General features: G+C 47.8%; 1 protein-coding gene across 2 annotated transcripts in view; it reads right to left on the bottom strand.

The window, feature by feature from the left end:
• Positions 1-11,555, bottom strand: part of Pou2f3 (POU class 2 homeobox 3) — an 86,914-nt gene that overhangs the window by 51,045 nt on the left and 24,314 nt on the right. For both annotated transcript variants that reach the window (XM_005347152.3, XM_005347151.3), the window contains exon 3: positions 6,263-6,297. In XM_005347152.3, coding sequence (XP_005347209.1) covers positions 6,263-6,297 — 35 coding nt within the window. The remainder of the gene's footprint in view (positions 1-6,262; positions 6,298-11,555) is intronic.

Here is an 11,555-nt window from a genome sequence, read left to right on the forward strand (position 1 = left end):
CCCCTCTCTCTTTTATCCAGACTCTTGAGTAGCTGAGTTACAGGCCTAGCCCCCTCTCTCTTTTATCCAGACTTATCTTGGCAGAGCCAGCATCCACACAGAAGGACAGTTCTGGAATACTTCAGAATCCCCAGAAAATCAGAGAACCTGTCAGCCTTCATTCTCAGCCTCCTGGGCCATTCACAGGAGCCTCTGTTTCCTTCCAGCAAAGTTGTGTCTGCTCATGGGACTCTTAACTTAGGGGTTCACCCCACGGATTTACTATATGCAGGCTCGCCTCCTGCTAGACACAGTCCATTTCCCCACAATGCATCAGGAGTGCTTGTGGGCAGGGACCATGCTTCCCACCTTCCCACTCCACAGCACCCAGCCAAGCACAGGTTTGCAGGACTAAGCCAAACCCAGGCAGTTCCTTCCTTTTCTCTTTAAGCTCAACTGTTCCTGGGTGCCCCCTGCGAGGAGATTCTTCTGCTACCCACAAGCCCTTTCATGCCAGCTGTGGAGACTGGTGTTGCCTGTTTGTCTCCCTTGTGGGCCTCCTTAAAGAAGATTCTCCAGTGCTCTGAGTGCGCAGAGACCTTTCCTTATGCTGAATCTTGCTGATTTTAGAGAAGGTGCCCCGTGGAGCCAATTAATTAAATACTACAAGTCAGTCTGTGTCTTAGCAGCCAGAGACAAACTCAGTGCTGTGTAGGGGCACAGCAGGGCAACTGCTCTGTACAATATGACAATGAGGTCAACAGGACACAGGGGAGCCATTTATAGTGTTAGTGGGCCCCAAATACTGCCGCACTCAGACTGACAGGAAACCTCAGGTCACTGATGCCCAGTTTGGAGGACGGGATAAACTTTCCAACTTGCTTCAGACTTTCCTGGTGGCTCACAGAATTAGGGGGCTGTTTACCTTTGCAATTCTGGAGCCTCAGAGATGAAAGCAGAAGGATTCTAGGCCAACCTTGGCTACATAATGAGTACAAGGCTAGCCTAGGCTACATGAGACTTTGTCTCAAACAAAACAGAATAGAAAGCCTCCAAACCATTCAAGGCTGCCTCCATCCCTCTCAGAAGAGCCCTGCTCATCACCTAAGGCTTCCACTGGGTTCCCCTGGGTGCCACCATATCCCCTATCTAGATTGCATCTTCCCACTTCTTGCCTCCTCAGCGCCCAAAAGCCTTCTCTCTACAATCTTCTTTCTAAACCAATGCTTTGACACCTCCACAATCCCCGTCCTTGAGAAGGGGTTCTGCAGTACAAATTTCATCGCTTCCTTAACTCGTTCAACTCCCAACCATGGTTGCTTGGTATTGGCTCTCACCAAGGACTACACAGGCCACCACCATTGCTGCCCCCTACTTACTCTACTCTCCCACTGTTAGACGGGGCTCACCAGTACCTCTGCACACTGTTCCCATCACCACAAAACCACCCCTGCCTCAGCGTGGCTCTCCTCTACTCCACGTCACCATCCCTTCTTAGACTCATCTACAAGCACCCTGTCTCTAGCCCATCTCTGAAAGCTCCTTCTCCCTTCCTTGAGTGCATCCCTTCATCTCTTCATGGAGCCTGAATCAGGGTAGCCTCAGTCCTGACCCATGTCCAGCTGGGGCTCCAGATCCAAACTTCTCACTAACTATGAGTACCTGTACCTCCGTATCTCACCCCCCCCTTCTCTACCCACCGCTGAATGAGCTGGCCTTGGCTCTGCCCTCTTGTCTTTGGATGGCATTCCTACCAGCGCTAAGGGGCCTTAAGGTTACATCTTACTCAGCCTCCTCTTTTTTGGTCTACATCTACCTTGTTGCCCTAACACCCCCTGATCATATCTCGAAGAGGGTTCTCTCAAATCTGAGACTCTTCCCAACCAGTGATGTGCTAGTCACAGAAAAATGCTACAGTCTATGTGTTCAGGATCTTGTGTAGGGGGCACATACTCATGTCACCTTAGAACTCCACAACCACCCCATGCAGCAGATAACATTATTCTCACCATCTTCCAGATGAGACTGAGCCATGCAGAGATAGAGGAACATGCCCAAGGTCACGCAATCATGGAGCACAGAGCCAGGACTTGAGCCCAGGTGAGGTGACTCTGATGATACACTCGGCATCTTTGCTGTCTCCTGGTTGTAAACTTACCCAGCTCTGTCCATTACAGCACCATCCCATTTAACCTATCCAGCATCCATTCTCCATCTGTCCTCCTTCTCTTCCTCACCCGTGTGCCCCATCAGTGCTCTGCCCTTGACTGGTATTAGTTGTGTTTGAAATGCCTCGTGAGCCCCTACTCCCTGCAGAAGTTCTGAACTTCATGGCTAGCACACAGAAGTCTTCCTGATTTGGCCCAACCCACAACTCCGGCTTCATATTCTGCCAGCTTGTTCCCTGGCCTCTCCAGTTTCCCAGATTGAGCCCTTTCTCTGCGTGAAGTCTTCATACTCACTGTCTTCTATGCCTGGAACACTCTCGACACTTTCTGCCAGTTAAGAGTCCCACTGGTCCTGAGCCACACACTTCCAGGACCCTCATTTCAGAGAGATCCTCAGGCAATATTGCCAAGCTCAGTATCCTCATTCCTTACAGAATTCTCTGCTCAGACTGTAATTTCTCTTACAAGGGGCACCCCCTGTCTCACATATAAGAACAACTGATATCCAGGGAATCAGCAGAGGGTAGCAATATGACCTCCTGGGTCTTTCTGCCATTGCTCCAGCATTACAAAGGATTCTTTTCATCGTATAGCCCAAGATCGAAAAGTCTAGAAAGGCTTTCAGGGATCTACTTTTCCTTGAATTCTACAGGTCAGGCTAACTCTCGGCCCCATTTCTTTTATAAGAATATAAATAATAATGACAGCTGAGGTACCGTACTCAGAAGTCAGGGGCAGGAGTCAAAGGTTCAAGGTCATCACCAGCTACTTAGTGAACTTGAAGGTAAAATGAGCCACCCGAGACTCTGTCTCAAACAAAAGTGGAAGCCCAGTCCAACTCATTAGTGCTTCCTTAGCACATACATTACAGGAATCTTGGAGACATCATCTCCAAACCTCTTCATTTTGTTCATGGGGAAGCTCAGGCTCAAAAGGGAGAAGCCAGCAACTAACAAAGGGCAGGCAACACTGGAGGCCCCTGCTTGCCTCTATCCAGGTATCTGATCTCCTCCAGCTACCTCTCAATCCCTTGTGTCTGCCCTAGGACAAAGAGGTGTGCCACAAATTCTACTTGTTCTTAATAATAAAAACTCGGAGTCTTGTTTGTTTGTTTTTTGTTTGTTTGTTTGTTTTTAAAGACAGGGTTTCTCTGTAGCTGTCCTGAAACTCATTCTGTAGACCAGGCTGACCTTAAACTCACAGAGATCCGCCTGCCTCTGCCTCCTGAGTGCTGGGATTAAAGGCTTGCTCCACCACTGCCCAGCTGCCACTAGGGTTCTTACCTCCGCCAATGCTCGGAGCAAAGGGGCGATCTTGTCCTCAGACTGCATCCTCAGACTGACCGCATCTTCCACACTGACTGCTTCTCAGACTGCTGCCTCTGACTGCACTGAGCTCCTGTCTCCTCCCACTTTATATTCCTCTCTCTACCCAACCATATCACTCCTGTCTCTACTTCCCTAGTACTGGGATTAAAGGCATATGATCTCCAGTGCTGGGATCACCTTTGTGTGAGCTCTGTTCGTCTTTTAGACTGGATCAATTTGGAGCAACCCAGGGTAGCCTTGAACTAACAGAGATCTGTCTGCCTCTGTTTTTCGCCCAAGTCTTGGGATTAAAGGTGTGTACCACCACTGCCTGGCCTCTTGTGGTTTAGCTCTGTACTCTGATCTTCAGACAAGCTGTATTTGTGAAAACACAAACAAAATCTCACTACAAAGAAGTACTTCTACTCCTGGGTCCTTCGCCTGTACCCAACCATCTCCTAAAGATCACTGGCTCGGCGTGGTCATACTTCACACACGGTGGATGAGTCAACATCCCTGAATCATGCAACTTCAGAACTACAGTTCATCCAGCTCCAGACTGCAACTCCCGAGTTGCACCAACTAGCCTGGGGCTTTGCACAGGGGCTGCACCAAGGGCAACAGACTCCTTCACTCTGGGGAAGTCTGACAACACCTTGTTTGTGTCTGAGCACAGCCGCACTTTCCTCGTGTCCTCTCCCTACTCCCTCTGCCTCCCATTTAGTCATAATGAGGTCATCCACAGTCTCTGCTCCCAGGCCTCTCCCCAAGGATGCTGTATCTAGATGGAGAGATGCAGAGGAGAATTCAGCAAAGGAACCAAGGGAAAATAAGCGCTAAAATCAGAGGCGTGGGTTCAAATCCTGGCCCAGCCAGTTGACCAACTGCATGACCTTTGTCAAATTGCTTCATCTCTTAGGTCCTTGCTGAAAAAGGTGGGGCTGCCTGGAAGGCAATTTCCTCACCTGTAGAGTCAGGCTAGCAACACATAATTATCTCCTGGATGCCGTAGGAATGATATGAGATAAAGGGGCCTGCAGCATTGGTGGTCAGTGACGGTGGGCTGCCTTCCCTCGTGATGTACAGGGGAAATAGACGTGACTGCCAAGCAGAGGCAGGAGGGTGCTCTGAGAGTGTGGATATTGAGATCTGACGGCCTTGGAGGGACAGGGGCAGAGAAGAGGAGCCTTGAGAGGCTGTGAACGTGAGCAGAGTCCCAGGGAAGGGTGCAGTACCTAGGCAGCAAGTCTCTCCCTCCAACCCCCTCCCTAGATTACAACTCTGTCCCATCTTGTTGGGGACAATTGAGGGTCTAACTCTGCACCTCAAGCTGGGCTCAAACTCATAGTAATAATCCTGCCTCCCACAGCACGAGTGTACCAGGTGGGGGCTCCCATGTTTGCCTGGCTGGAATTTTCTCTCAGATACGAGGAACCTGTCTCCTATTTAGCGCTATTGAGCAAGAAGCTAATTCTGTAGTCTTCACCTCTAGTTGCTCCAGAATTTAATATCCTGCTTAAGCTGGGAGTCCTTCCTCATAGATAACCCAGATCTCTCTTTGATGGGGTCTATGACCCCTGATCTCCAAGGCAGGGGGAGAGTGGTTGGTTTTCATTTGTTGACAAAGTTCTCAGCCTTTCTAATGAACAAAAGTGGATCACTTGCCTGCCTGAGAGGTTTTGGTTTAGGATTCTATCCTCTTTTTAACCATAAAGAATGCTTCTAGAATGAACAGCCTTTTTAGGAGATGTTAATAGTAACTTTGGATTCCATCTTCAGATAAGAAAACACAGGAATATATGCAATTCCTGGAATGTACATTTGACTCGGGTCCTTCCCAGATTTCCACCCAAGCCTGGACGGGGAGTATTAAAGTATAGGAAAGGAGCCTGCTGATCATCTGAGACCACACCACACACACACACACACACACACACACACACACACACACACACACACACACACGTTAACCAGTTAGAGACCGGCAGAAACAGAAGCAAACACCCAGGCTTCCTGGCCTTGTGTCTACCCTTAGCCCCACCCCCCAGCTTCCCTTTATTGTTATCAGTCCAGACTTCTGCTCCCCAACACATCCTACCTTACTTCCCCCACTCCCAGGCTTACCACCAGCTTGTCACCTTGACAACGTCATTTCAACTTTCTCTATACCATTCCCATTGATTTCTCTGCTATTGTTCTACTCCACGTGACTCTGCGCAATGTCCTTCCGAATTAAGTCTAACTTCACCTGCTTTAGGAGCCTTCCGAAGTCCTAAGCTAGTGCTTCCTTTTCCCAAGCCTGGTTACACACTCCTGTTTTGAGACAGTTGACTTGCTAGGAGCAAAGGATGACCTTGAATTTCTGATCTTCCTTTGGCCACCAGGCCCAGTTTCCTTGATACTGGGGATGGAACCAAAGGCCTCCTGCACGCTAGGCAAGCACTGTGCCCCCTCCCCTAGGCTGCTTCCCCAGTCCCCAAGTGCTTCTGTCTGAATGCTTCTTTCCCTGCCGTGGCCTCTATCATCTTGCGTTGGGTCAAGCGTTTCTTTGGGAAGAGCCACTTTGTTCCTTGGGGCTCTGCAACTTCCTCTCCAACCTCAGACAGTTCACGCTACAGATCCCCTGAGGCTCAGTCAAGCACTGAAGCTCAGCAGGTAGTTTTCCCAACTACAGACACTCATCCGAAAGCAGCCCCCCTGACCAGAGCTCTCTAGAAGGGATGATGGAGAATAATCACCAACAAATGCTATATTTGTCTGACACCCCCAGAATTTATAGGATGAATGTTTTCTGACCCAAGTTCTTACCTGTCGGTTGAAATCTAGGCCATTTCGATCATTTCCTGCAAAGAGAGAACAGATGCATATGTATTAGACCCCAGTGCAACCAGAAGAGAGTGAGGGAAGGGAAAAGGATGCTGGGAGGGGAGTTGGTTTGCCTCTGCTGTCTTCCTGTTCATTCAGTTTTCTAGAAACACAGGGGGAAGTCTCCTCCAGAGGAATGAGTAGCCAGGGAGTCACCTTGGGGGGTGCCCTGATTTGCCCAAGGTCACACAGCAAGACAGTCCCCCTAGGGATAGACATTTTATCTGACCAACCAGAGCTCCGGATCTACCACCTAAAGTTTATGCCCCCCCCCCCAGGTGTTCTGTCCTTCACTGATGAGAAGAGGGGACTGACCAGCAGCACTAATACAGGGATTGTCCTGAGGTAACTGAGACAACCAGCCCTGTCGTCTAGGTATTATGATGCCTAAATCACGGTACCCGGGTACCCGTCGGTCTTATCCCTCCATCCCTCCCCCTTAGTCCACTTGTGCTTCTTGTTTCATTCATCATCTTGTTTCCTTGCGTTGTTGTTGTAAAATGATCAGGTGTGACTGGGTGTGGTGGCCCATGTCTTTAATCCCAGCATTTAGGAGGCAGAGGCAACCAGATCTGAGTTCAAGACCAGCCTAGTTTACTAGTGAGTTCCAGAGCTGCAAAGAGAAACTCTGTCTTAAAAAAAAAAAAAAAAAAAAAAAAAGAGGTCAAGTGTAGTCCAGGCCTATTTCTTTCCTGAGGACGGCTTTGAACTCCTGATCCTCCTCCTCCACCTCCTAAATGCTGGGATTAACAGGTGTGTGCCACCACACCCAACCTTTTTTTTTTCTTGACAAAATAAATAAATAAAATAATAAATAAACACATGATTAACAGAAAAGCTGCTTGGTGCAAGAGCCTAAAATGGCAAGAAGATTTCTCTATAGAGACATAACCACAATTAATATTTGTGGATATTTTGTAGTATCCCTCTTTTTTTCAAAATCTTTAGATTTATTTATCTTTATGTAAATTAGTGTTTGGCCTTCATGTATGTCTGTGTGAGGGTGTCAGATCCCCTAGAACTAGAATTATAGACAGTTATGAGCCGCCATATGGGTGCTGGGAATTGAACCCAGATCCTTTGGAATAACAGCCAGTGCTCTTAACTTAACTACTGAGCCATCTCTCCAGCCTCATCCCTCCCTCTTTTTTGAGGCAAGGTCTCTTCTAGCCTTAACTGTCCTCAAACTTGCAATGTAGCTAAGGATGACATTGAACTCATGATCTTCCTGCCTCTACTTCCTATGTGCTGGGATTCCAGGCATGTACCGCCACCCCATAAACTATGCTATGAATGGAACCCAGGGCTTTGTGCCTATTTATCAACCACCCTATCACCTGTCCATATCCCAGGGCCATTTTATAGCCTTTCATTCTAACTTTTTTTGTGAATGATTATCATTGTCTAGACTTCTACCCTTTTTCCAGGGAGCATAGTAAATCTGCTTTTGTATGCTATTAGAACTATGACTACTTCTCCTATGCTTTCAAACTTCACTTTAATTGATACATAATATTCCATTATATAGACATACAATAATTTGCTTAAATATATACTTATTACTAGATAAACTGCTTCTACTCTTTGTAATTATATCTTTTTTTTTTTTTTTTTTTTGGTTTTTAGAGTCAGGGTTTCTCTGTGTACTTCTGGCTGTGCTGGAACCTGCTTTGTAGGCCAGGCTGGCCTCAAACTCAAGAGATCTGCCTGCCTCTGCCTCCTGAGTGCTGGAATTACAGGTTGCGCCACCTGACGGTAGTTATATTATTGTATTCAGCTATCTCTCAATGAGAGAAGCTGCAATACAACCTTCCTTTGGGCCCCATGGACTATTGACTCCATATGTGTAGGGGAAAATTAGCATTTATTAAACATTACATTGTACATTCAGCCAACCAGATGGCTCAGTGGGTTAAAGTACCCACTGCCAAGCCTGATAATAATCCAGGTTCATCCCTGGGACCAGCACAACGGAAGGAGAAAACCAACTGCTGCTAGCTGTCCTCCGAGGGACAGAGAGATGCTGCAGCTGTTAAATTACTCTCCCAGAGGACCCATGCTCCATTCCCAGCGGCCACATTGGGCAACTCATAGCCTGCTTATCATTCCAGATCCAGGGAACATGCACGCACCTACCCACCCACCCGTACACACACAAGTTATTTTTTTTATTTACTTATTATGTATACAATATTCTGTCTACATGTATCCCTGCAGGCCAGAAGAGGGCACCAGACCTCATTACAGATGGTTGTGAGCCACCATGTGGTTGCCTGGAATTGAACTCAGGACCTTTGGAAGAGCAGGCAATGCTCTTAACCGCTGAGTCATCTCTCCAGCCCCAAGTTAATCTTTAAAAAACAGAAATGCTGTCCTCTGAGCTCCACAGAGTGCTTGTGGCACATGCATATCCCCCATGAGTGAATAAATTAATGTTAAAGCCTTTTAAAAAGCACTGCTCACTTATAAGCTGGCGCTGAACTTAGAATATAATAGAATCTCAGAATACTGGTTAAATGAATGCATGGGTCACTGCTTAGCATGGCATCTAACCCTCGCTTGCCCTCTTTTCTGCAGCCCTTTTGTGTTTTGTCTTCTGTGGCTTTCTCCCTCCCTCCCTCCCTCCCTTCCCTCCCTCTCTCCCTCCCTCCCTCCTTCCCAGGTGCACTGAGTTCTGTTCAGAACCTTCAAAGGGTCCACATGTTACCACCCCACCTCACAGGGTAACTCAGTCCCTCTCTCCCTCTCTCCTCGGCAAGGCAGAACCCTCTAGTCGTGAGACACACACTGTTTAAATTCACATTCATCTGTGTGGTTTCTTGTCAATTTCTTGAGACCCTAACACAAATCAGAGGCTTGAGAAATGCCTGAGACATGGCTGGGTGTGGCCCAAGTGACTTCCCCAGCTCCCCTCAGAAGGTACTGGGAGCATGTGGATATCTAGGCTAAAACAAGATGCTGTGACCCAACAGAGGCATGAGGTACACGCTTGACGGTCATCATGGTCCACCTCTCCAGATCCAGATGAGGAAGCTGCTTCATCCTTCACTTCTTTTCTGCGCAAGTCCCAGCTTCCCTCCCAGACTGCCCTGGATCTGTTTGACCTGGCAGCTCTCCCTCCCAGCCTCCAGGAAGCCTGGGAAGTGGCACCTGTGAACTTCAGGCTGTGACCTGGCTTACTGGGACTCGGCTGCTGCCCCAGTGCTCCAGATGGAGATGTCTGGTGAGTTATTCCTGGCTCCCTTTCACAGAGAAGGGAGGTGGTGGTAGTGACGTGCTAAGCATTGGCCCAGGGTCACCAGACTCTTCTTAGGATGTTGGCCATCCCTTCAAGGTGTGGGGCACAGCAGAGCATTCTTGGAAGGAATCCCAGACTTGTCATCAAAGGGCTACAGTCCAGGCCCCAAGCTGTGTGAATTCCTTGGTCAAAACAGGGACCAGCTGAAGTCTCAGGCTTCTCAGTGTTAAACAAAGACTTATAGCATCTCCTCCTTCCCAGAAACACAGAGGCCTGCATGAGACAAAACTGGAGACTACACAGTTTCCTTTGGGAAGTCCTGATATGTCCTGGGCCATTTTCCCACGGGCAGTACCTGTGTTAGAGACTTTGCCCGTGCTGACTGGAACACCCTTCTCTAGCTGGAAAGCACCTGATGAGTGTCCTTCAGGTCCCAGTCAAGTGTCACATCCTCAGCAAGGCAATCCCAGAGCAAGTGATTTCTCCTCCCGCATCTCCTTTCATTTATATTTCTTAGGGTACATGCTATATTCTTCATTTTCATTTGTTTTTTTTCTCTTTTTCCTTTTTTTTTTTTTCTGGTGGTGTTGTTGGGGGCAGGATTTCATGCATCCCAGGCTGGCCTTGAATGTGGTATATAACCAAAGGTGATCTTGTACTTCCGATCTTCCTGCCTCCACCTCCGGAGAGGATTATAGGCTTGCACTATCATGCCTGATTTATACAGAGCTGGGAATGGAACCCAAGGCTTCCTGCATGCTAGACAAGCACTCTGCTAAATGAGTTACAACCTCAGCCCTGTTTGTTTGTTTGTTTGTTTGTTTGTTTATTGGAGGCAGAAACTTGCTATATAGTCCAGGCTGTCCTTACACTCATGATCCTCCTGCCTCTGTCTCCTGAGTGCTAGGATTACAGGTGTATACCACCATACCTGACTGTGCCAAATATTTTAGAATCAGTGGCTTGTTGCTTGGGTTTCTCTCTTGAATGCATGAGCTCCTGGAATCCAGGTTTATTATAATCTTTATCTCTGGGCCCTGAGTGCTTAACACAGTTCAATGACTGTCTTAACTAATCTGAGTTACCGAGACTGTTGTTAAAGCTAACCTATCTGCATATAGAATCTCCAGGCATGAGCACCTCTGTAGCCACTTGAGTGCATACAACACGTGTGCGTGTGCATATGCACACATACACACACACACTCACACACACACGCACGCACACGCACGCACACGCACGCACGCAAAACGCACTTCCCTTGCTAAGCCCCAGCTCCCTCTGGGAGCCTCTTCTGTCACTTGCAGAAAAGCATAGCAAAGCACATGCAGCCAGGGACATTCCTTTTAGAGTCTACACTGAAGTAAGATAACCAAAGAGAAAACCCCTTCCCACGGTCACTTGGCCTCGGAGAACTCCGGTGAGGACAGGCGTTTGGAATTCTATACAATAAAATTAAATTCTCAACCCAACAGATCTATTCAAGCCAATGTTTGATACACAGAAGTGACCATTAGACTTTAATACACAGCTCAGGCGAGTAAGCAGGATGCACGCTGATTGGATTTGTAAGTGGTTCAGACAGAAGACAATACAGAAAAGTGGGTGACAGGGTTGGCATTAAGAAACATGTTGGTGGGCGCTAATAGAAAACCAAAGTGGGAGACAGTGCAGGTAAGTTAATGATACAACTCAAAGAGGAGGAGACTGAACCATACAATTAGAAACAGCTTAGATGGAAGTATTTATGTTACACATTTCTGGGTTTGGGGTTTTTTTGCTTTTGTTTGTTTTTGTTTTGGAGACAGGGTTTCTCTGTGTAGCCCTGACTGTCCTGGAACTTTGTTTTAGACCAGGCTTGCCTCCAACTCACATAGATCCGCCTGCCTCTGCCCTGAGTGCTTGGGTTAAAGGTGTGTGCCACCACGACAGGCATGTAACACATTCTCTCTCTCTCTCTCTCTCTCTCTCTCTCTCTCTCTCTCTCTCTCTCTCTCT

The sequence above is a fragment of the Microtus ochrogaster genome, chromosome 5 (genome assembly GCF_000317375.1).
Source record: "Microtus ochrogaster isolate Prairie Vole_2 chromosome 5, MicOch1.0, whole genome shotgun sequence".
Lineage (NCBI taxonomy): Eukaryota > Metazoa > Chordata > Mammalia > Rodentia > Cricetidae > Microtus > Microtus ochrogaster.